This window comes from Pongo pygmaeus, chromosome 13, assembly GCF_028885625.2.
Source record: "Pongo pygmaeus isolate AG05252 chromosome 13, NHGRI_mPonPyg2-v2.0_pri, whole genome shotgun sequence".
NCBI classification, from domain to species: Eukaryota; Metazoa; Chordata; class Mammalia; order Primates; family Hominidae; genus Pongo; species Pongo pygmaeus.
Window position 1 is genome coordinate 67,659,848 of NC_072386.2, and position 25,131 is coordinate 67,684,978.

Consider the following 25,131-nt stretch of genomic DNA (forward strand, 5'->3'; position numbering starts at 1 on the left):
TTCTGATGACTGGTTCTACATTCAGAAGCCAGACTGCACTTGTACCTAAAAAGCAGTAGTACAGAAACTAAGTCTTTATGGTTTCAAGATAGGTGACATTTGCCTCTAACGTATTCATTACACAAGGACTAAAAGGCAAGGAACAACCATTAGAGAAAAGGCATGCAAATAAAAGAATTGATACTAATATTTGTCCCTTATCTTTCATTTTCAGCTGGGAAAGAACAAATAAAGAGCAATCTAAAAGCTTTTTTTTTTTTTTTGCAAAGGACACGTAAAAACCTTGACTAAAATATTTAATTTTTAATAAGTGATATAATTTCATAAACACAGATTCTAATGCTGATAAACTTACGCACTGCATTCCCTTGCTCAAGCAAGCCACCCACTAGAAAACAAGGAAGAAAAAAAAAAATCAAACAGCCTCTGCACCATCTGATTTACCACGGGTTCTAAAAATTTATATGCAAGAACATACAAAGGTTGAAAAAAGTACTCACATAGCCATAGCCATGCATTATTAATTTCAATTTCAACAGATATGAATTATGCTTCATTTGCTCAAAGTAAATGTCAGTACAACCACATTTTTTCTCAAAGGGAATCTTGATCATTGAAATTACACAAGCAGCATACTTACAACAAAGGCAGCTCTCTTAGACTAGCACTTTGACAAATCAGGGATACTCCTCCATCCAATCCCTATCTTGTGAGATCCCACACATCTGGGAACAGGGCTGTAATTTATCCACATGCAGTCAGCACATTTTAAAAACTCAGGTTGGCTTCCAAGACTGAACTCTCCAGAAAAGAATATATATCTTGTTAACCTTAACTAGATTTAAGACGACGTAACCCCACTGTAAACCTAGGTACAGAACAATTTTTAAACACTGGTGTGAAGGCCAAAATTTTTTTTGGAATAATTCTCATGAGTGAAAGAGAAGAAAACAAAAATGACTTCAGGCATTTCAAGGAGCTATAATCATCGAGGCTAGAAAAGAAGATATTCTGGTAAATTACCAAATTAAAGTAGAAATAAATTTAGTGACAACACTGCTTACAAGCAACACTCACAATAAGGTGAGACTCAAGGACACTCAGGTGTGTTGTCTGAGCCATTGGAAGACCCATGTACATCTACACAGGTGGGGGAAAGATGGCCCCTGTAAAGGGGACGTGCTCAAACCTTCAGTCACCTTTTCTGTTAAAAGTTCCACAAAAAGGCAATTATCCTGACCACTGTCCAGGAATCATCATACATCTGCTGTGAAGAAGGGCCTTTCACCTGTGCTGGCCAGCCACATGGGCTCAGGCCAGACTCAATTAAGAAATGGGGGCAAGGGAATGGGATAAAAGGAGGGAGGGCAAGATCCCTCCTCAATTTCTTGCTGAATATCCAGAATTATTTACTACCAACTCCTCCCCTGCTACCACCCTCACCATCCAACTGGAAAAACTGAGTTTATTTTACATTAAATAATCATACATATACACTGAATAATACAACTTTCACTTAACTATCGAATTTCTTTTCTTTTATTTTATATTATTTTATTTTTTGAGATGGAGTCTCGCTCTGTTGCCCAGGCTGGAGTACAGTGGCATGATCTCAGCTCACCGCAACCTCCGCCTCCCAGGTTCAAGCGATTCTCCCGCCTCAGCCTCTCAAGTAGCTGGGACTACAGGCACATGCCACAACAGCCAGCTAATTTTTTGTATTTTAGTAGAGACAGGGTTTCACCGTGTTAGCCAGGATGGTCTAGATTTCTTGACCTCGTGATCCGCCCGCCTCGGCCTCCCAAAGTGTTGGGATTACAGGCATGAGCCACTGCGCCCAGCCAACTATCGAATTTCTTAAAGGAGAAATTTAAACATTGACACTAGCTAATGTTATTGCTAAAAATGTGGGCATACTGTCAAATAAAGTATACAGATTTCTAAGTTGGCTTTCTCTCTTTAAGAACCACTTGCCTTAGGAGGAGGGTAAAGGGAGATTAAATCAATTTGGCTGTAAAGTAAATAGGTACCAAATGAAGTTTGCTTTTCCTAAATATTCTTTTTCTTCTACATGGAAATTAATATTCACAGAAAACAAGGAAAAAGAAAATACTCCTTCTCTCTTTAACAATAATGGCTATTATCAACTGGTTGGCAATCTAAACTTCAGGTTATCGGGAGAGATTAAAACAGTTCACCAACAATGTGCACTGCCAGGGGTGCCACCCCCTCATCTGCCACCACCACCACCACCACCACCACCACAGCTGTGACATGTAAGAAGCCCACTCCAGAAGGCCAATCTGATTTCCTCCTACGACAGGAGAGTGTGCCATAGTCAAGGAGGAGCAGACGTCCCTCTCTCTTGATTTCTCTATTCCCTTTTATACCAACACAAGTGGTGAAGTCAAATGTGGGTAGCCTATTGTTGGCTTCATGCCCATTAAGTAAGTAAACAACAAAGTAATAAAGACTTGGAATCAACTGGAAATACAGAATGACAGACCATGGCAACCTGTCTTGAAATCTAAAAACTTCCCTATCTTCACTGACAGTATTAACAAAAATAGTTGTTTCTCCCTGATGTAACTACAAATCTTATTGTAACAGGTCCCTCTACTTTCCTTTAGAGAATGAACAGGGCAGAATTACAAATGCTAGAAATTGGGAATAAAATTTAAATGAATCTGATCTTGGAAGGATGTTCCCAGAATTAGGATGAAATTCAATAGGAGTAAAAACTCTCAGAATCGAAAAAAATTCCATGCAAATACATGATAAAGGGAAAAGGAAAAATGCAGAAGACTATGTACACATCACAGATGACCACAGATCAAAAACAGGACTAGCAGTGCAATGCTGTATCAAGAAAAATGAAACGAACATGAACTGGTACTAGTAGAGACAGTTATTGAGTGCCCTTTGCACTAAAATTGCTGTAATTGTTGGGATGATTTATTTAGACAAAAAGACAAAGATTTCTAGAGTCACACGAATGTCAGGGAGGAAAGAGAATTATCTACTCTGACTTCATCAAGGCACACATCAAGTGCTGGGTTTCATTACAGGTAATTTTTAAAAGATGAGAACAATCAGGATATTAAGGAACAAGATTTCATTCCTGCTTTATGAGAAATGATGGTTCATAAAAGGAAGAAAGCCATCCCCAAGGGTGTCATGAGGCCAACTTCAATTACTGGGAGAAACAGATGTGTTCCAGTGGGTTCCAGTCTCTCCGTGTTCCCCAGGAATAGAATCTGAAGCTAGTTATAGGACAGATTTCAGCTCAATGAAAGATTTCTAATAAACATAGATGACTGAAGATGGAATTAATTGGGGGATAATGTTCTCATCACTGAATGTAGAGGTGAACAGACTTAACGACAAATTGGGGATGTTACAGAGGCCACTCAAGTATGGGGTGCATGCTTGGACTTTAAAGCACATTCTTAACTGAGATTCTATAATTATAACTCCCTATGAAAGACTTCACATGTGTTAATTACAGTCATCAAGACTCATAAAGCACACTTCCTGGAAAGATGGCAGCCCCCTAAAAACAGCAACTTCCTTTCTATCCCTCAAGATGAACAAGAAGAAAAAAAATGTAGAAAGAAAAACCTTATCTACATTAATAATAGCAACGGATCTATCAATCAGAAGTAATACAAATAGACCAAACAGAAGCGGCTGAGACTACACACAGCTCTTCTGCTTGTAAAAACAGTATAATGTTGAGGGAAATAAGTGGCAAAGATTCTCAAAGACTCCCTTATGTCCCCCAACTTCAAGGAACATGTAATGTCTAATTAGAACTCACATTCCTACCTATTCTAGCCATGAAGGGGCTAAAGAGGAACAACATAGCCAACAGATCTGTTTTCCCCTCTGACCTGACATATTTACTGGAAAAGTTGAGGGCTAAAAGCAAGACTACTTTGCAAAGTGGTCTAGAAACGCAGAGAAAAAGACCCTATAGATGCACAGCAAGAAAATCCCAAAAACAGCAAGGCTCCATTCTGAATGACTTCTCATCAAAGTGGCTGGCTCACTCAAAAAAGAAGGAACAAACAGAATCAGTTGTGAGATGAAGCAAAGTTCATAGTAGCCACTGCCAGAGAGCCCTCCTTACCACTCTACTCAGACAACTGAACAGCTAAAAATAGAATATATACCATCATCTTCCAGTCCTCCAGCTCAAGTGCTAAAGGAAAGATACAAACAGACCCAAGACAAATAGGGAAGGAAGTCAATGAGATTCCACCCACCCTATTTTTGGACAAATACTAGGGCCAGACAAAATTTGGAACATTCCTAAGCACAAATGAAGACAAGGCAAAGGACATGCAAAAGAAAAATGAAGAGAATGCTTTGAAAGGTTTACTCTAGAAAACAGAAGAAAAAAATGGACTATAATTGCTTTGCACTGTATCAAGAAAATGTAACAAAATGTGCATTGTTGAAATAGGACATTCTAAAAATAAGGTGAAACAAAAATTGTCAGAGCTAAGAAAGGAAATAAGGAGAAAAAACAACAATACTGCAGAACTTAAAAATGAATCTGAAGCATCAAAGAGATAGCAGGTACTTCATTCATTTAACACCTACTTACTGGCACTTGACATTTATATTCCAAACAGTGCCAAATCAGCATTGCAGACAAGAGATTTGGGCAAACCACACAAATAATGGAGAGATACAGCAATTAGAGGGAAGCTAACAGCTTTGGCAGAGAAACAACAAAAATTCAATTATGAATGATTGGTGTACCTAAAGAAGAAAAACAATTCCTGTGGAATATTAAAAAAAATTCAATGATAAAATGGGGAAGATCCTTGAAATGAAAGAATATTATAGAGATGGAGTGGGTTCAGTGCTTCAAGATAAATAACAAAAATTATAAAACACTGAAGCATAACCTGGGTACACTGTTAAGCTTTCATGTTATAGAAACAACCAAATTTTTAAAAAAGCAAATCACGAAGAAAAAATATTCAGGCTGGCCACAGACTTATCAAATCTATCTGCTGGGAAACAATGGAGAAAAATCTACTACGTGGCAAGCAAGGTAGGTAAAAAAGAGGTCTAATCCAAGAATTCTATACCCATGCAAGTTGTTATTAATACATGCATGCCACAGAAAGGCATTTTCTTTTTTTTTTTTTTTTTTTTTTGAGACGGAGTCTCGCCTTGTCACCCAGGCTGGAGTACAATGGTACAATCTCAGCTCACTGCAACCTCCACCTCCCGGGTTCAAGTGATTCTCCTGCCTTAGCCTCCCAAGTAGCTGGGATTACAGGTGCGCACCATAGAGACAGAGTTTCACCATGTTGGCCAGATTGGTCTCGAACTCCTGACCTTGTAATCCACCCGCCTCGGCCTCCCAAAGTGCTGGGATTACAGGTGTAAACCACCTCACTGGGCCTCGGAAAGGCATTTTCAAATACCCAAGAATTCAGGAAATATATCACCCATGGACCCATCATTTAAAAACCTATCTGAAGGTATAATCTAGCCAACTCATAGATGAATAAAAATAAATAAAAGCATATAATTGAGATAAGAAATATTTGGTGATAAGCATTTAAACATAGAACTAATGCTAAATATGCATCTTAATTGCAGACACAAATATATATATATATACATATATGTACACAATTTCTCAAAGAAAACAGAATAAATAAGCGATAAATGACAATACACTTAAATGAGGTTCCTTAGGTTTAATTATAATGATTCCCTGTGATCATCCCTGATATTCAATATGAAATCAAAGGGCTAAGAGTTTTAGAAAGTGTGAAAATAAACTCTAGGTATGAAATTTGAGAAATTACTACAGAATCACTTTCAAAACATTAAAGATCACATTGGCTGCAAGATCAAATATTAACTTGATGCTAGCAGAGATGGACAAAAGACAGTGAAGAAAGGGGGCGTAAGCGGAAAGAAGAGCAAACTACTTCAGGATTAAGACGGTAGATATAGGTGAATCACTAGGAATCTGTAATCAGGAGGAAGAACAGAATAAAGCATATGTAAGTTAGAGCAATGAACCTGGAAGTGATCTGAACACCGTAAACACCTCTCCTTCCATCTGACACAAATACCCATATTATATTCACATTAAGGTAATTTCAATTTTATGCTTAGCCTTTTAATAACCATCAATAAATCCTAGACTTCAGAAAGATGCCCTTAGCCATTGACAATTTTATGTTTTATTTACAAGACTTTTTTTTTTATTATACTTTAAGTTTTAGGGTACATGTGCACAACGTGCAGGTTAGTTCCATATGTATACATGTACCATGTTAGTGTGCTGCACCCATTAACTCGTTATTTAACATTAGATATATCTCCTAATGCTATCCCTCCCCCCTCCCCCGACCCCACAACAGGCCCTAGTGTGTGATGTTCCCCTTCCTGTGTCCATGTGTTCTCATTTCTTACAAGACTTTTATCATTTGATATATCCAATGTGGCCTCTGAGAAGACTATTAAGAAAATAAATATATAAAATAAAATGTGTTGATGTTATTACTAACCATGAAGATTTAGAGAACCATTCTAAGTCTGGTATTGCTAATTTGTCTATAACAGACGGGAACAAAAAAGTTAATACACACAAATAAAATAACACAAAAAGCAGAAAATGGAGTAATCAGAGGTTGGCAAATACCTGCCAGAATGCCAAATCCTGCTTCTGTTTGTTTTTGTAAATAAAATAGTATTTGAAAATAGCCATACTCATTTATTAACAAACTGTTTGTGGCAGAGTTGAGTCGTTGTAATAGAAGCCATATAGCCCAAAAGCCAAAAATGTTTACTACCTAACCCTTAAAGTTTGCTGATGATCCCTGGTATAGGTGAAAAAAATTTCCCTCCCATAAAGGGGAGGGACATATAATACCATTTGATCTCTGAAGATGATAAACTGAGAAACATAAATTGAATATGACTACTAAAAGTTATAAAGGCTACCGATAGTAAAATTAAAAGCAGAGTACATACCTTTCAAATTATCAGTGTGGAAAGCACAACAAACCCAATACAAATCCCAAAGGAGTGAGAAAGAGAAAAGGAAATAATGGAGGAGGATTGGGGTAGCTGCAAGAAATCAAGAAAGAATCAGAAAACAGAAATCAGATGCCAGTACACCCTAACATTATTCATCATATATCAAGTGTAACAAGAATAAACTCAACTATTTTAGGAAAAGACTCACTCAGGCTGAGGTTTAAAAAAACAAAAACTTTAGGCCGGGCGTGGTGGCTCACTCCTGTAATTCCAACACTTTGGGAGGCCGAGGCGGGCAGATCACAAGACCAGCCTGACCAACATGGTGAAACCCCCCTACTAAACATACAAAAATTAGCTGGGCGTGGTGGCGCACGCCTATAATCCCAGCTACTTAGGAGGCTGAGGCAGGAGAATTGCTTGAACCCGGGAAGCAGAGGTTGCAGCGAGCCGAGATAGCGCCACTGCACTCCAGCCTGGGCGACAGAGCCAAACTCCGTCTCAAAACAAAACAAAACAAACTTGTGAGGGTAGCAAAAACAAAGAATAGTTGAAAATAAATGAGACACATACATCAAGTAAATGCAAACAACAGAACAATATTAATACTCAACGATGCTGAGTTCAAGATATAATAGCATTAACTTACATAAAAGGTAATGCAGTAATGACAAAATTTTAATTCTCATGGACATTTTTTAGGTACCTCATAAAAGAGTACAGTCATACACCACATTAACAATGTTTCAGTCAACAATAGACCACGTAAATAACTGTGGTCCCACAAGATTATAATGGAGCTGAAAAATTCCTATCGCCTAGTGACATCGTAGCTATCATAATGCAACACATTACTCACGTTTGTGGTAATACTTGTGTAACAAACCTACCGAGCTGCCAGTTGTACAAAAGTGTACAGTCATGTCCTAGACCCTCACATTCACTCACCACTCACTGACACCCAGAGCAATTTCCAGCCTGCAAGCTCCATTCATGGTAAGTGCGCTCTATGTGTACTGTATTTTATCTTTTATTACTGAACCTTTTCTATGTTAAGATATGTTTGGATACACAAATACCACTGTGCTACAAAAGCCCACAGTGTTCAGTACAATAACATGCTCTACAGGTTTGCAGCCTAGGAACAATAGGCTTTACCACATAGCCTATATGTGTGTTGCAGGCTATACAATCTAGATTTGTGTAAGTACACTCTACAAGGCTCACACAATAACAACATCATCTGGCCACAAATTTCTCAGAAGGTATCCCCATTGTTAAGCAACACATAACTGTACTTACATAGAGCAAAATTTCTGGAATAGGAGAAATTGCCACAAACACCAGCGTCATGGAAGACTTCTGCAGAATTCTCAGTACTTGGCAGATTCACACACAATATAAGGAAGCAGATTAGCAGCAAATATCAGTCATAAAATTAAATAATACACATATATTTATGGTTTTAAGACATACACATATATGCATTTTATGTACCCATAAAACAAAAATTGACTATATATATTAGACTACAATAAATTCCAAAAAGTAGAAACAGTACAGACCATATTCTATCAAAATGACCTCAGAATATATAACTAAGGTTGAAAAAAAACCACAACCACTTGAAAAATTTAAACTATATTAAACAATCTTGGTTCAAAAACAAAAATAAAAATTGTAATTTTAGAATATCTGTAAAAGGATAAGAATGCTACATAGGGACATGTAATAAAACACAAAGCCTTAAACACTACTAATTCAAATTGAGAAAGTATTTTTTAAAATAATCTAAGAATTTTAATTCAAGAAAAAGTAAAAAACCTAGAAAAATTGCAAGAAAAAAGTAATGAAGATAAGAAAAATTAATTAACAAGAATGTCAAGACAACTCAATGAGAAAAGAATACGTTTTTTTCAACAAATGGTGCTGGGACAACTGGATACTCACACGCAAAGGATTATGTTGAAACCCCACATCCCACCACATACAAAAATCAACTCAAAGTGTAAGACCTAAAACTACAAAACTCTTAGTAGAAAAGAGAGGTAAATTTTTGTGACCTTGGATTTTTCCAATGTTTTCTTCCATATGGGACCAAAAAGCAGAAGCAATTCTTATAGATAAACTGGACTTCATCACCATTTAAAACTGTTGCGCTTCAGAACAATTCTGCATATAGCCAAACCTATCATATAATCTTATCAGTTCTGTTCTTTTCCCCCTTGGAGACATTTGTCCTAGGGCACTCCATCCTTCCATAAAGAAAACCATCAAAGTTTTAGAAATATATAAATTAGGCCAGGCACAGTGGCTCACACCTGTAATCCCAGCACTTTGGGAGGCCAAGGTGGGCGGATCACGAGGCCAGGAGATCGAGACCATCCCGGCTAACACAGTGAAGCCCTGTCTCTACTAAAAATACAAAAAATTAGCCAGGCATCCCAGCTACTGTAGTCCCAGCTACTCGGGATGGCTGAGGCAGAAGAATTGATTGAATCCGGGAGGCGGAGGTTGCAGTGAGCCGAGATCACGCCACTGCACTCCGGCCTGGGTGACAGAGCAAGACTCTGTCTCAAAAAAAAAAAAAAGAAATACAGAAATAAAGTGAAAGCTAAAAGTGATAGAAAATCTAATTCAAATGATAAGTTCAGGCATCTGTTAATTATTTTTGTAGGCATATTTTGTAATTTTGTTAGTATAGTTTGTAAGCATTTTAGAAAATAAAAACTGTAAAATGAATATTGATTCAATAAAATGCAAATAAACACAACAATGAATTGACATAATCCAAGGACAGCTAAACCTGTTATATGTTGTGTTACGTTACGTTATGTTATGTTACGGACCAAAACGGCTGATAATCAAACTCTAAAAAATGTGCATGAAAAGAATCATACAGCGTGCAAAAATACCCAACAATGTTCACTGTAGCACTGATTATAACATTTTCTTAATAGAATCAAAGTAAATATTCATTAAAAGGTATCAGGTAAAAACGGTACTGTGCTGATATTTAACAATTAGTTCTTCCAGAGATAAGAGTAAGCCCTAATCTATATCTGCCAATTTCTGTGGTGTAAACCCTAGCAACGTGTCTGATTTCAAGCTACCAAAGTTCAGTCATTAAATGTAGAGTTGAGACAAAAAAATGTACAAAACTGGCTTTCGTGAGCAGGTACAAACTAGCTGCATCACACCACTGTATGATTCAAAATGCACAGAGGAAACACTAAAAAGCCATAAATATGATCCAAAAGATTTATATTAACATGGCAAGACATCCTACATATTACTGAATAAAAAAATCCAATTACACATAGAACAGCTTATGCTGTGTCATCTGTGACACTGAAACTTGTATGTACATTTCATCTTCATTTTGAAAGAAAAAGAACCATACATCAGTGATGTATAACACACTACATTCAACCTAGTTTTGCCCATAACAATGGCAGTAAATCTAGCTTTCATGGAATATCTAAAGCAGATCATGATTTTTATTTTAAAACAGAATAGCAAAAGATCAACAGTTTTGGCTTGATAGTAACTAAAAACTTCTGTATCAAATAATGCAAAACAAAAGGAAAACAACAGACAGGGGTTAAGTTTTTGGCAATAAAAATGACAAAAGGCTAATTTCATTTGTAGGTTTGGAGTTCAAAAACAGGCAAAGGAAATGAAGAAACAATTCACAAAATAAGCAATTCAACTAGAAACAAACATGGGGAAACGATCATTCTCACTAATGATCAATGCAAAGTTTAGAACTATGTACCATTTTTGCCTCCTAACTTACTGATATTCTAATAATATTGTTCATGATGCTGCAAACTGTATATAATCATTTCAGAATATGTTTTGGGTGTGTATAACCAAGGTTGTAAAATTTTTCATATCCTCAGACCTAGAAATAACATTTCCATGAATCTATTCTAACAAAATTATGTGTGTGCATGTTTTAAAAAGCTATCTCCACCAAGAACTTCATCACAGCATTATTTTTAAAATGAAATCATTGGGAGAAACCTAAATGTACAAAAAAAAAAAAAAAAAAAGAGTAAACAAGTAAACAATATACGTCCTCTCAAAAGAATCTTATAGTCTTTTCAAATGTTAATATGAAGTCTACACAGCCACATAAAAAAATGCTTACAATCTAATGTTAAATTGTACAGTATGATCACATCTATGTAAAAAACAGAAAAATAAAACAGACTATAAAGGAATGTGCAAAAAGAGAGCACGGTTCTTAGTTTAGACTGGTATATTTTTGATAAATTTATGAATACATTTTAAAACACTGTATTAAATTTTGTGCAAAAAAACTTGCATTATTCGTAAAATTCCAAAATCACTGAAAAACAGGCTATAAAAAATAATGTAATTAAATAACAGAATGTGGGTTGTCATTCTTTCAAAGACTAGCATGAAAACAACATAATGTATTTCTTAAGAATGTCAGAACATTCTTAAGTGGAAGAAAATAAACATTTCTTCTCAACTCAAACTTGGACTGTCTATTAAGCACAATAGCTTTTCTCCTTACCAAACTTTTTTTTTTACTATTTTACAAACAACCAAACCACCAAAACACAGTATCTCAAGTGCTCTTATTTCATTCCAAAAAGAGAATAAAAGACAACGTAAATTCAGGCCACAGCATACTGCTTAAGGATACATTATAGTATAAAACATAAAGAATATTTTTAATAGAAATCATTGTGTCAACCAACAATTAAGGACTAGGGATGCACAACACATTAATTAATTCTGAGATGGATACATCGTAATTTGAGTAGCAATTCATAGGTAGACTCTAGGGGTTTAGAAACATCCTCCCACCCGCTGCAGAAGAATCTGTTCTCATAATAAGCATGGCCTAGAGTAGAAAGCCCTACAAAAAATACGTTTCACAAAGGACAGAGCTAGTGATTTTCAGGATTTCCCTAAAGAAATATTGATGAAGTCCTATAATTTCCTCCATTAAAATGCTACTCTTTACCAAGATGTATTGGATAAGGAAACACAAACTGTTTCTCTGAAAATGATAAAGCAACATACAGGTATTTTCTCCCATATAAGATGAGAAAATGCATGGGACTCATTACTACAAGAAGTGATATGTGCCCAAAATTTGTAATCGTTTCTAACGTGATCTGGATAACATCTTAGATGGTAACCCACGGCAAAATAGGAGAAGGTAGAATGTGCAGAGGACACCCATTCGTTAGCTCTGGAAGACAGCAAGAACCTTCCACCTCCAGACTCCATGTCAGAGCCAAACTTGACTCTAATAGGAGATAGTGCTTGCCAATTCATTAATTCTTGGACCATTAGGAAGTAATTGATAAATAAAAATATAAAGGTTCATTTCAAGTACCTTTTGTTTCTGCATTACCGAGTTTTTATCTCAAATTATTAAAAATTATTCAAATTAACCAAAACATATGCAGCTTCATTTTGAATGTCAGTCATAATTAGAAAGAGACATTAGGAACCTTTAGGCCAGGTGCGGTGGCTCACGCCTATAATCCCAACACTTTGGGAGGCCGAGACGAGTGGATCACCTGAGCTCAGGAGTTTGAGACGAGCCTGACCAACATGGTGAAACCCTGTCTCTACTAAAAACACAAAAAATTAGCCAGGCATGGTGGCAGGCGCCTGTAATCCCAGCTACTTGGGAGGCTGAGGAAGGAGAATCACTTGAACCTGGGAGGCAGAGTGTGCAGTGAGCCGAGATCACGCCACTGCACTCCAGCCTGGGTGACAGAGTGAGACTCCGTCTCAAAAAAAAAAAGAAAGAAAAGAAAGAGACTTTAAGAACCTTTAAAAATCCTAGGGAAAAAGTCTGCTCTTAGGCTTGGATGTAATGGCCCAGAACATGAAAAAGACACAAGAGAATACATCCAATTGATAGGTGCCTTTTCTCAGCTAAAAGGTGTTATTTCTACATTACATGCCTCCACTTTGCATTAATCTACCTGGCAAGAATATCTTATGCTATTGCTTATTTATTTATTGCCGTGGGCAACTGAGAGCCATTTTACTATAGGAGATGCAAGCCAAGCAAAAGCAGATTTCATGAGCAAGGATGTCTCAAGAGACATCTCATAACACATCACAGGATTAGCAGAGTTCTCAAAACAGTAATAGATGCATTTCTATCACCTGAAACAGCTGACAGAAAAAAAAAAAAATATGGAGGAAACATGTTGCAAATTTTCTTTACACTCTGTCAACGGTTTTTCTCGGGATACAGCTTCATGAGAGTTCTATGCTCACCTATTTAACCACCTCTGGGAACAAAAGGACAGGAATGAGGACATGCAACACAAACTACTCCCATTCCACCAAGGCGTCTACACTTACTTGCTCAACTCCCAACCCACCATCTGGGTGAGGAAGGGCACAGTGGATGTGACAATGAGGATGAAAACACGTGGTAGGATGGTGGAGGCGGCCAGAAGAGGCAGCATTGGTCTGGCTCTTCCTGATTGAGAACATCAATCCAAGGCATGAGGCACCTCTCCTTTGCTCTTCTCTCCTTCTCTCCAGAGCCCAGCAAAGACACAATGGTGCTACCCCTATTGGCAGCAACACCCTCTGCCCTTCCAAGCCCCTCGGGACTCCCTATTACTCTACTTTACCCTATGTCTGTTCTTTTCCCTGGCACTCATTCAACTGCAAATGTGAGGTCAAGGTAAGGAAGCCCAATGCTGATAAGTTGATGAGGAGAAGGCCCTGGGCCAGGAGTAAAGTGGGCCTAGGAATGCCAACTGCCTGCCTGGCACCTCCAGTGGAATTAAGCTTTCCTTAGTTTCTCCAGAACTAGCATGAGAGTCCAGCTGCTCTTTCTTTGGCCACAGAGTCTTTGTCCAGAATGTAAATGAGGGACACAGGAAGCTGCTTTTTTTGTTGTTTTTTTTGAGACAAGGTCTCACTCTGTTACCTAAGCTGGAGTGCAGTGGCACGATCACAACTCACTGCAGCCTTGGCCACCTGGGCTCCTAAGTAACTGGGACCACAGGCATGGGCACCCACGCCCAGCTAATTTTTGTATTTTTGGTAGAGACCAGGTCTCACCATGTCGCCCAGGCTGGTCTCGAACTCTTGGGCTCAAGCAATCTGCCTGCCTTGGCTTCCCAAAGTGCTGGGATTACACGCATGAACCACCACGCCTGGCAAAGCTGATTTCTTAAGGTTTCTCTGATCATGGTCATACCAACTGAGAATGGCTCAGAGGCCATGGCATTAGATATATTTTAAAGCAAAAAATTATAAAAATCTTTTACTTTTACTTCTTTGTATGCATGCTATAGATGTTTCTACCATTATCTGTTTTTCTGGTTTTAATGAAAGCCCCAAGAAAATAAAGGCACAGTGATGGAAAAAGAAATGAACACACAAGATCCATCCAATGTTTAATTCTAAATCTTTCCTGGAAAGCCCTAGAAAAGAGACCTGCTAGCTCCAAATATAAAGCAGCCCCCTAGATGTGCCCTGCTGGGCATTCCCAGTGCTCAGGCTCACTGGCCAGCCAGCTGTCACTGAAAATGGCAGAGATGGGCTTGGGCAACAGGATTATTTGCAGGCAAAGGGAAAGCAATGTTGTGTTTGGCTTCAGTCACACATACACTAAAGAGAAGCAACGCTTAAAGCCCAATGAAGAAAAAACAAACAAAAAGAAGTAGTAAGTCAAAGGAAGCTGCTTGAGGGTACGGAAGAAAAGACCCAGTCCTGAGCCGAGCAGGGCTGGAACAGTGCGTCTCTCGGGCTCCACCTCTGTGCCTCCCAGGATATCGCCCTTCCTGCAGGAAGCAAGAGACCCATGCTGATATGACAGGAGGTTTCTGATACCATTTCTTGTGAAGACATTGCAACTATCAGCAGCATGCCAGGCGGCACTAGGGGAGCTCTGGACAGACTCGCTAAGGCTTCATTCACAGGCCCCCCTCAAAGTGCTCCCCACTGCAGGGCACTCAGAGTTATTACAGAGGTCAAAGAGAAGAGCCAGGCCAGTCCGAAGGAGCCCACCAGATCTGGCAATGCCTCCTGGTACAGCCCGTCACCGCTGGAGAAGGCAGCAAGCTCAGACCCCTCATCCAGGGGTGAGTTTGGGCAGAAAGTGGCCAAGACGCCAAAGCTGCAAAGGGAAAGGAGAAAAAGATTCAAAGTTCAAATGGTCCTTAGAGATCATCTGGTGCAATCTCTTCATTCTACAGGTTTTTATAGAAAAAGCAAATGATCAAAATACCCTGAGGTTAGTTATGTGGGAAAAAAAGATTCAGTAAGCAGGGCAGGAATACTTTACCCCACTTTCAGTCACAGATTTTAGAAAAGATATATGTAACAAATCCAAAATGCACAGCCATAAAAGGTGCTTATTTAGCCAAAAATAAAAAATAAAAAACTTTCACAAAATTAGTCTGCCATTGTTTCTAAATTATTGCATATCTTACCAATGCTCAAAAATATATCACAAGAGTTACAGAGACAAGAGAGTTAAACCTGGCAATCTTTTAAAGGCAAACTGAACAAAAATTAAAGTCATCTTGTATTATTAGAACAAGTCACAGGAAATGGGTCATCTCTCTAGGACAAGAGGAAAATTGCATTTGCCATCTGCAGAAAGAACGCATACTATAATGAAGGAGCTCTGCAAAGCGCAGGTCCTAAATATCAATTCACATGGCAAGAAAATATCAAAACAAACCCACCGCAAAAATGTACTCAGGCTGATTGGGTATAACAAAAGTAAAGGCCACTGCTATCGCCATCACCCTTAACTATCTGTATGGAAATACAATCAGAAAAAGATGTTAAGGCTTGCAAGTCACTGAGAAGAGGGTTTCCAAATCATTAAGTGAGGAAGATGCCTACACATGCCTACAGCACCTTCTCCCCTTCCAGCATACGCACTGCATCCGATTCTGAAACCCACTGGCCCGTGATAGATTATCCAGCACTGGCTCACTAACTCTGCTGGTAATCATGAACCAATCTCAAGTCCCTGCCCTCTGGAAAAGGAAGGAGAATTTTACATTGTGTTTAGTAACAATTTATTTTTGCTTTACAGACCAGAGTAAGTATTGCAAAAGAAAGTTAATCATCGCCTAAACACACACTCACAAATTCCTTCCTTTGAATGTATTAAAGCACCCAATTTCCCCTCTCACCAGCTCACAGCCACATGATGTCTCACAGAAGCACCAACTTGGAAGTTCTCTAAATCGTAAGGAAATGTGCAAGTCAGAGAATCTGAGGAACCTCTTTAGCATCTGTTTAAGAAAGATGTGATGAGGAATTAAATGGGTGGGTGGTATTCACATGGAAGGGATGGGTAGGGGGGCTACAGAAATCACTGATAGACTGAAAAGTGACTGGGTAAATCACAGAAGCATTCCTCTTTAGAAGCAACTAGATGCCTGCAGTTACCAGTAAATATATGGTGGTAGAAGATCTCACCAATCACCCTGTTGCCCCTACAGTAAAAGAAAATGTAGAAAAGAAACAATAAAAATGAAAAAAAATTTTCAACATAAAAAAGAAACAAAAAAAATTCTATTTCTATTTTTTAGCAAGTGATGCTGATCAAAAAAAAAAAAATTCTTGGAAAGCACAATTAATTCATGATTTTAGTTTTCCAAAGGGAAAAAAAATGAGGCTATCTCCTAGAAATACATGTAACTATGTGTCTAAACATCACTGTTCGCTTCCGGTAACAGAGCCAAAAAGTCTGGCTAGATGTCTTTTTCTTTAATTTGTGGGTCAATTATGTATGTATATACACACATATTGTATATGTGTGTGTGTACATATACACACACACACTATAATGGCATTAGTAATATTTTCATTCCCAACTGCACCACAATCCATTACTTGAAAACAACTACTTTATTTCTAAAGCAGACATATTGTTCACAATCCATGATTAATCCTGTAATAAAGGTGCACGGATTGTCAAATTTCAAAGAACTTGTGTGTTTAACAGCTTTCCATTGGAACAGCTGGATCAACTGCTATTGGCTTTTAACTGGAAACAATATGAGAATGTTCAACTGAAACGTTGTCCCAAGAGAACAAATGAGAGGAAGGCAAGAAGGCAAAAACTGTTCCATCTTTAAAACAGAATTCCTTTCACTGTGCCCCCGGTGGCCCACAAAACAGCAAAGAGGAGTGGAAAATGGAGAACATATAGATGATGCCTATTAGAAGAAAGCAGGGAATTTAAATTCACTTCCTCCGATTACCCTCCATTCTTTTTGGAATCCAGCTTTCCACACACATCCCTAGTTACTGATAATAGAATCATCGGGAATTGAGATAAAAATATAAGAGCAAGGATCTTTGCCTTCACAGAGCTTCCAATCCACTTAGAAACACAAGGTAAGTGGTCATAAGCAGTTTCTCATGCATAAAGGCAAAAAATGATACGTTTCAAAGGCAGAGTTCAGATTCTCAAGATCATCTGCATTCCCCAGTCCTGTGATCCCCAGGAAGCTCCTACAATGGCCTTCAGATTATTCTGTCTCTTTCTGTGTATGAACACCCAATAGAAAAGCCAAAGCCAGGAAGGATAAAAGTCAGAAGGGCATGTCAGTACGAGGACATCAGCTACAATACAAGAACTGTGCAAAGTGCTCAGTCTTTCCTGTTGGCAAATAAGACATAAGGAGCATCTCACACAGCACATTATTTGGCACATAGTAGGTGCTCATATTTGTTCATTTGACTAGCATTCTGCATGAAACTGTTCCTTCTTAAGTTATGCCTGGTTAAAAAAAAAATTAGAGGAAATATTTTTTAATAACTGACAAGTATATGTTGAAAAAATGGATTTGAGATATCTTCATAATTTGATTTTTAAATAATACTAATTTTGTTCTTTAAAATTCACCATAAAGGCTTTTAACAAAATATTCTGCACTGATTATGGCTATGTATAAAGGTTAACAACAGAGCTGTATAGTTAATCCAATTTGGGATTCTCGGCACTGCAACATGGACGTTTATTTTTGTTTGTAAAGCCCAAATTCATGACCACCTAAGATGTGTTAACTCATTTCATCAGTATGCCTAGGTCCTTTTTACTACATGTTAGATGAGAAATCAGACAGATTTTTACATATCGGTAATGTAACAAATCAAAGGTGATTGTTGAACAACTTCCTATAATTTTATTAGTAACAGCTATTCACACAAAACAGTGTTTGGGTCTGAGAGCAGCTCTTTCTTTAATGTTACTCCATTCGGCAGAACAAGAGTAAACGTTCACGGTTTACTGTAGTCAGTTATTGCCACAGATTTAATTACCAACAATCGCACATTTTACCTTCTATTGCTATTTCACACTTCACTAGGATTAAGTCTGCAGAGATCGTAACATAACTTAAAAGCATTACAAAAGTTTTCCTTTGAAAAATGTGACTGTCTCCCGCTCCAACCAGGAAATTTGACTTTTAAATTTGTTGCTTCACATACTTGTATTTTCCTCAACCCAATACAGAGGAAACAGATTCCCTCCACCTTCTCAGGGAGAAAGCAATCCTAACCTCCTTATAAAATGGCTTCTCTCTCTTCCAAGATGTACCCTTTGAGCTCCCTATTTTCCCTCTACAACATCCAATCAACATTTCTACTAATATTAACAGAACGAATAACTCCCCTTAAAGAAAAATTAATATGAATGCTGGAATCAAAACCTTCCTTAGAGAATCTTGGTAATTTCTTTTCAAGTGTAAGTGTGCCTGGATCATAAAGAAAAATCTGTTCCTTTTTTCTGCTAAGTTTAGCATAGCATGCAGCCTCACAACTGCAAAGGCTGTTTCAGGTCCTTAAAAAATTCATGGGTAATAAAAATCATAACTGTTTTTAATACGCACTTCTGAAAACTGAACATAAGCCATTTCTCCTAAAGTAGAGCTGAGATGGTTTTCTTTTTTAATGAAAAAGATTCTATCAAATTTATTTATATTAAAATGGCTACTAAATTAGTCTTCTGGTTCTCCTTTCTAAACTTACTTTAAAATATGTGAATAGATAAACCTGCAATATTTTCACTGTTCAGCAGGGTTTTAATTTGTGCCAGATTTGCCATATGAAGAAATAGCATATAGGGGTAAGGATGGGACATTATATGGAGATCCAGACAATGAATCTACATAGTTCAATGCAAAAATCTTACTCCAAAGGCTTTGTTATACAGTCAGAGCCACAGTTTTGATTTTTATGAGGGATGTTCCCACTTTGTTCTTCTGATATGAACTATAAGTACTTTGTTTCAACAACAACAAAAAAAGGGAACTATATCCAAATAAATCCTGACATTCAGAAACATATTCAACACTTGGAAGCTAAAAGAGTAGCAAAAAATAAAACCTGTTGGTCCTTAAAGCAGTCTCATAAACACCATATTTTGCTATTTCTAGGGAGCTGCTGTTATTGAGGTTAAACCAAGGCTTTCATTCAATGGTTCTGAGTCACCATCCTAGATGGCACTGACCTCTAGGTTAATTCAGGCAATCAACATACCCACTCCAGTGAACTCTACTGAGGAGTAGTGGGAAGCGTGCTCTTTTGCAGATGTGTAGAAATTAACTCCCCATACAGCTTAAATTGGCTACAGCATTTCCAGCCTTCCAAGCCCCTTCTTGGTCTAAAACTGTATAGCTTTCAGTACAAATGCATATCCTTCATATTAAAAATGTTCTAACTGCAATTCCTGAAATTCTGTATTTAATTATGGTGGTTTTCCTCATGTTATTGTATAAGTCAATCACAAACACCCATTTAGTCATCACCTGTGCTCTTACAGAGTATTAAAAATTCACTGAGCCCTGTACCATGGAGAAAAATGTATGGTAAAAAGATGAGAGGGTTAAACTAGCCTCTACACAATAAAAAGTAATAAAAATATAGAATGGCTTTTCTTTTCTTTAAACTTTCATACTTTAAGCATGACTGTTACCATTCTCAAATGCATCCAGTACAGAACTGTAATACACTGGTTCAATGTGTGATGCAACATCTTACATTAACACTTCCTATCCTGGAATGCATTTATAATCAATTGGATCAAAGAGTTACACACAATTTTTTTAAGATCCTGATTTTATCTGCCACAGATAAAAACATTATATATTCCTATGTTTCTATACATTTATTCATTATTGTCTGGTCTAATTTCCAGCAGGAGGGTAATAAATAAATTCATTTACTCAGCCAATATTTATTGAGAGCATTCTACGAGTTAGATACTGTGCTTGAAGCTGGGATTTAATAGCGAGCAAAACAGACACAACCCCTACTCTCATACGTTTGCAGTGTACAACAGGAAGAAAATCTATGCTCATATATAAAATTCAGTTCAGAAGACCAAGACCATTTAAGGTCTTCCATTTAAGACTGGCCTGTCGCGACCAGCCTGACTAACATGGTGAAACCCCAGCTCTACTAAATGCAAAAAAAATAGCCAGGCGTGGTGGCACATGCCTGTAATCCAAGCTACTTGGGAGGCTGAGACAGGAGAATCGCTTGTACCTGGGAGGCGGAGGTTGCAGTCAAGTGAGGTCGCCCCATTGCACTCCAGCCTGGGCAACAAGAGCAAAACTCCATTTCAAAAAAAAAAAAAGACTGGCCTAAACTTTGCCTGTTTCAATAGTGATAATTCAATCAATAAAGGAGTTTACTAAACCTTCGTATTTGATAATTAAGATCTAAAGAGTAAAAGACTTCAAAAACATGTAAAATAAGAACAGGTTAACAGGAAAAAAATGTTTCTTCTAGGAACTGAAAAAAATTTCAGGATAACTACATGTAACATGAAGCAGGCATTCAAGGCCACTTGTATTACACAGACTTACAAATTATATTAAATGAGGTTACCTATGTACCACCAACAGAAATATTTAGTGAATATTCACGAAAATTAATCAATTAAAGAAAATATGTGCTTTATACCTACAAAATATATAAAAACATTAACCAAGTTAAAATGAAGTATGCTCTTGTATATCTACATAGAATACAAAGAGTAAGTTTTGAGTGTCAAACACTAATATAAATGAATTCAAAGAATGAATAAGTTAAAAGACAACAAGAAAATAATTCAAAATTTAATGTAATATTCTTATAGTGGTAGATTTCTGGGTTCACGTTTCTAAAGTTAAAATAAAAATATATAATATATAAGCATATGGAATAAATTTGGAAGACTGGCATAGCTGTCGAATATAAATCAAAATAGCCCAAATTTTACTGCCATACTTTCATCTAGTCAGGTACCCACTACTTGCCTTTTTAAATGTCTCCATATTATTAATATACAAAAGTAAATAATTATATGAGCAAATGCAAGGGTACCCACTTTTATCCCTGTCAAACAAATCCTCTTCCATTAAAATGCTATCAAGCCTTGAACTAAAATTTACTTTGAAAACAATTTTATATTGATTTTCATTTCAAAATAGTTATTCCTCCATAAACTAGTTAAAAATATTAGTAGATCTTTAAACTGTGAATGGATACATCTTATAATCTCCTCTAGATAGGTTTGTTTAAATGATAGAAGGAACCAGAACATTCAGTCTACTCATCAAAGCAGTAAATCAGGAATTCCTCAAATGAAATCCCTCCCTAATATCTTCCTTGTTGAAATCAACCGTCCTGGATTCAAAAACTCCTGAAATCACACTCATACACATACACGCACACACAAATCCACATTTAGCGTATATTACTATAGAAATAGTGTAAGTATTGTAGTATTCATGTTGCAAAAGCAACATACCAAGAACATGAAGCAGCAGCAATTCTTGCATGATGTTTCGCTAATAAGAGGAAAAAAAGTTCTCTCCACACTACCACCACTTTAGCAGTAAAATTGGTTTACACTTTTTCTCAGAAAATTATCTCCAAGTTCATTTTTAAAAGCACAGTGTTATTTAAATACACAGTATGGAATTAAGCATCCATGTAAGTGTATTTCCCTTAGACATTCAAACCTAGGCCCACTGAGAAAGTTCCCCTGGGGTTTAGCTCTTAGCTGCTGGGAAACTCAGAGCTGTCACTTTTCAGGCAAATAAGGTTGGCTAGAGAGACCTCAACTGCCCAGTTCACAGTTAAACAGAAACAAAGACTGTCAACAGGGCAATAAAAGAAAAAAAAAAACACAATTCTTAAAACAAGTCTCTCTAAAACACATGCGTTTCCCCTTAATCATACACTTAAACACTCTATATATTTCTTTTCTTTTGTTCTTTATTTTCTTCTCAACCTTGAGAACTCAGAAAACATTCAACTGCCTGTTTTCAGCCATTAGAAGTAGCTCAAAACGAGAAATTAAAAAAAAAAAAATCTTTACTTTCCAATTGCAGTTTGCCTCCTCCCTGGCTTCATTCCCCTAAGCCCACCTCTTTCATCCAGTGCTTTGCCTTCTGTTCTTTATAAACATGTGCACATTTATCTAATTGAGTTTCAAAATGAAGACATAAAGAAAGCATGTCATGTGAATTAACTATTAGTAACTATGTGTGTGATCAGTATATTTTGTTCCTGCTTGTAAACGATCCAGTACATAAGCAGTTCATTCCCAAAGGCAATTGGTTCCTTGAGCCAGCAAATGGAATGCTCAAGATAAGAAAGAAAATGCATGCTTCTCACAAACACCAACTGACAGTACAATATTCTTTTCTTACAGAAATGTTTGAGAAACACATTTATTATACATGCAAATATCCAGAACACAAGTGCAGACATTTTTCAGGCCTGTTACTGCAAAGCTGTTTGCTCTTCCTGCCACAATAGCTCAAGGTTCTGTCACTGTGGCTTGTATATGAACCCTGATCGCTTGATTCTGAACATCCTCAGAGACAATCATCAATAAATTTCTATTTGAGAAATGGCATTTTCTTGCTAACTTAGTGTTAAAGCAGAATTTTTTTTTCAAGACTAGAGGGAAATTTTTCCTGTATGCTTCCCGTTTTTCCTTCTAGCCCAGATTCCAAAGATATTAAAATGCTATCTGTTTTAAACAAAAGGTTTCTATTTGTTGCCAAGAGAGTAACTGAGAGACTGCACTGCTTTTCGGTAGTAACTATTGTGAATTGAGGCCTACATCTAGGTTGCCTCATTAAACAAAAGATACCGGTCGCTGTCAACAACCGCACAGCACAATGCTCCCCTACCCTCATCTTTATCTAGAAGGAATGGTGCAGACGAGAATAACGCCTGTCACCATCCACTGGCCAAGAAACTCTTCTAGGCTCCCTCCTTTCGATGGTCTGGTGGCTAGAGAAGAGCACTTGTGTGACACATTTGGGCTTGCCCTCCCGCCTGGCCCCCAATACACAGGCCCTTTCCTTGGAGGGCCAACCACTTGGCTTCCTCACCATGAGTGCTCCGGGAATCCAGTTGCGAATCTGCCCACCGTTACCCCATTCCCTCCTGACCCCATAGGGCACTGCTAATGGATGCACACCGGCCACCCCACCGCAGGCCATCCCCCAATGTGCCCCGGCTCCGCTCGCCACCCGCTGGGCCACACACACGGCTCCCCACGCCACCACCCCATGGGGTGCCGCGGCCACGACACTGGAAGTTCAACCCCTCTGCCCACCTTTCCACCCCCGCGCCTCTGGCCGGGGTGATCTGCCATTTAGCAGATGCACAGCAGATAAGGCACAGCCCTCAGGGACACGAAAAGGAACAAGCCAAGGCACCGGGCAGGGCAGCCCCGACCCCTGTGCTGCGTGTGTGTGTCGGTGTGTGTGTGTGTGTGTGTGTCTGTGTGTAACGCGCCCGCGCGCCCGCGCGGGTGAAGGCAGTGGCCGGGGGCGCGCCCGGGAGGCTAGGGGCGAACCGCGGGCGCCGAGGGGCGGGGGGCGCCGAAGGCAGCTGCCCTGCAGGGCCAAGGATGGTGGGCTAGGGGCGCAGAGGCCCGGCGGGGCCCCGGACGGTACTCACCGAGCAGCAGCAGCTTGAGCTCCCGGCGGGCGTCCCGCTTGTCCCTGCGGAGCTGCCGCTCGATCTCGTCGTTGATCCGCCGAGCTTCCTTGGCCTCCTCGCTCAGGCAGCACGCCATGATGGACTCCAGAGTCATTCTTCCAAAGTGCCTCCGCTGCAGCCCCGCCGGCACCCCCTGCTCACAGCGCGCACACACACCCTCCCGCCCTCGCTCCCCCGAGGCAGCGGTGGCCGCCTAGCCCCCGCCGCCCGGGCGCGCGTCCGGGACGAGCTCCGGGAACCGCCGCGGGGGCGGCGGCCAGGGCCGGGGCCACCAGGTGGGCCGGGGGCGCGGTGGGAGCGGATGGTCTGGGCCGACGGGAGAAGCGAGGCGGGCGCGGGAGGCGGGCGCTGGCTCGGGGGGCGCGTGAGAGAAGGCCGCCGCGCCCGGCCTCGCTCAGACGCCCGCGCCTCCTTCCCCGGGAACAGGCGGTCCGCCTCGCCCCCCGAGCCGCCGCCGCCGCCTGCGAGGCTCCCCTACGCCGTGCGCCTGGCGGCGAGAGCTCATCCACCGGGGTGTCCCCGCAGCGAGCGGCCGCCGACGGCTCCCCGCGCCCGGCGCGCCCGCTCCTCGCCGCCGCCTGACACGGCTCCCGGGTGCCCTCGGCCCTGTCCGCGCCCACCGCCCGGCTCGCGCGCAGACCCGGTTCCCGGCCCGCCCGGCAACCGCGCGCTCCTCCGCCTCCGCCCCCGCCCCCGCCCCCGCCCCCGCCAGACGCCCACCCCCTGCCCCGATTGCCAGGCGCGGAGCGGCTGCTCAGTGCGCGCCCTCCCCCTCGCCACACACACACATTTTCTTCTTTCTCTGAACTGGAGCACAGATCCGGGAGGGAGGAGGCGGCGGCGAAAGGAGGAGGGGGAGGAGGCGGAGGGGACGGGCGCGGGAGGAGGGAGCCAGGAGGCGGTGCCGCCCGGCCCCTCCTAGAAGGCTTTCCTGGGCTCGCGGCCGCCGCGGCGCGCCTCCCAGTGCGGCTCTCGCCTCGCCCGCGCGGCTCCCGGGCTGGGCCGGCCCCCGCGGGCTCTGCGGACGCCTACTGCTCCCGCACCCTCGGCAGAGCCCGCGGGCGCAGCAGTCACGGCAGCCCCCGGCCGAAGTCGGGGCCG

The 25,131-nt window shown here is 40.0% G+C and overlaps 1 protein-coding gene across 2 annotated transcripts in view; it reads right to left on the reverse strand.

Moving 5' to 3' along the window:
• Nucleotides 1-24,660, reverse strand: part of LOC129044246 (guanine nucleotide-binding protein G(q) subunit alpha) — a 311,030-nt gene extending 286,370 nt beyond the window's left edge. Inside the window, exon 1 of one of the 2 annotated variants that reach the window (XM_063649615.1) lies at nucleotides 23,989-24,660. In XM_063649615.1, the coding sequence (XP_063505685.1) occupies nucleotides 23,989-24,124 (136 nt within the window). In that variant the 5' untranslated portion in view covers nucleotides 24,125-24,660. The remainder of the gene's footprint in view (nucleotides 1-23,988) is intronic. The other variant, XM_054502021.2, reaches the window with a different exon arrangement.
• Nucleotides 24,661-25,131: the final 471 nt, after the last annotated feature.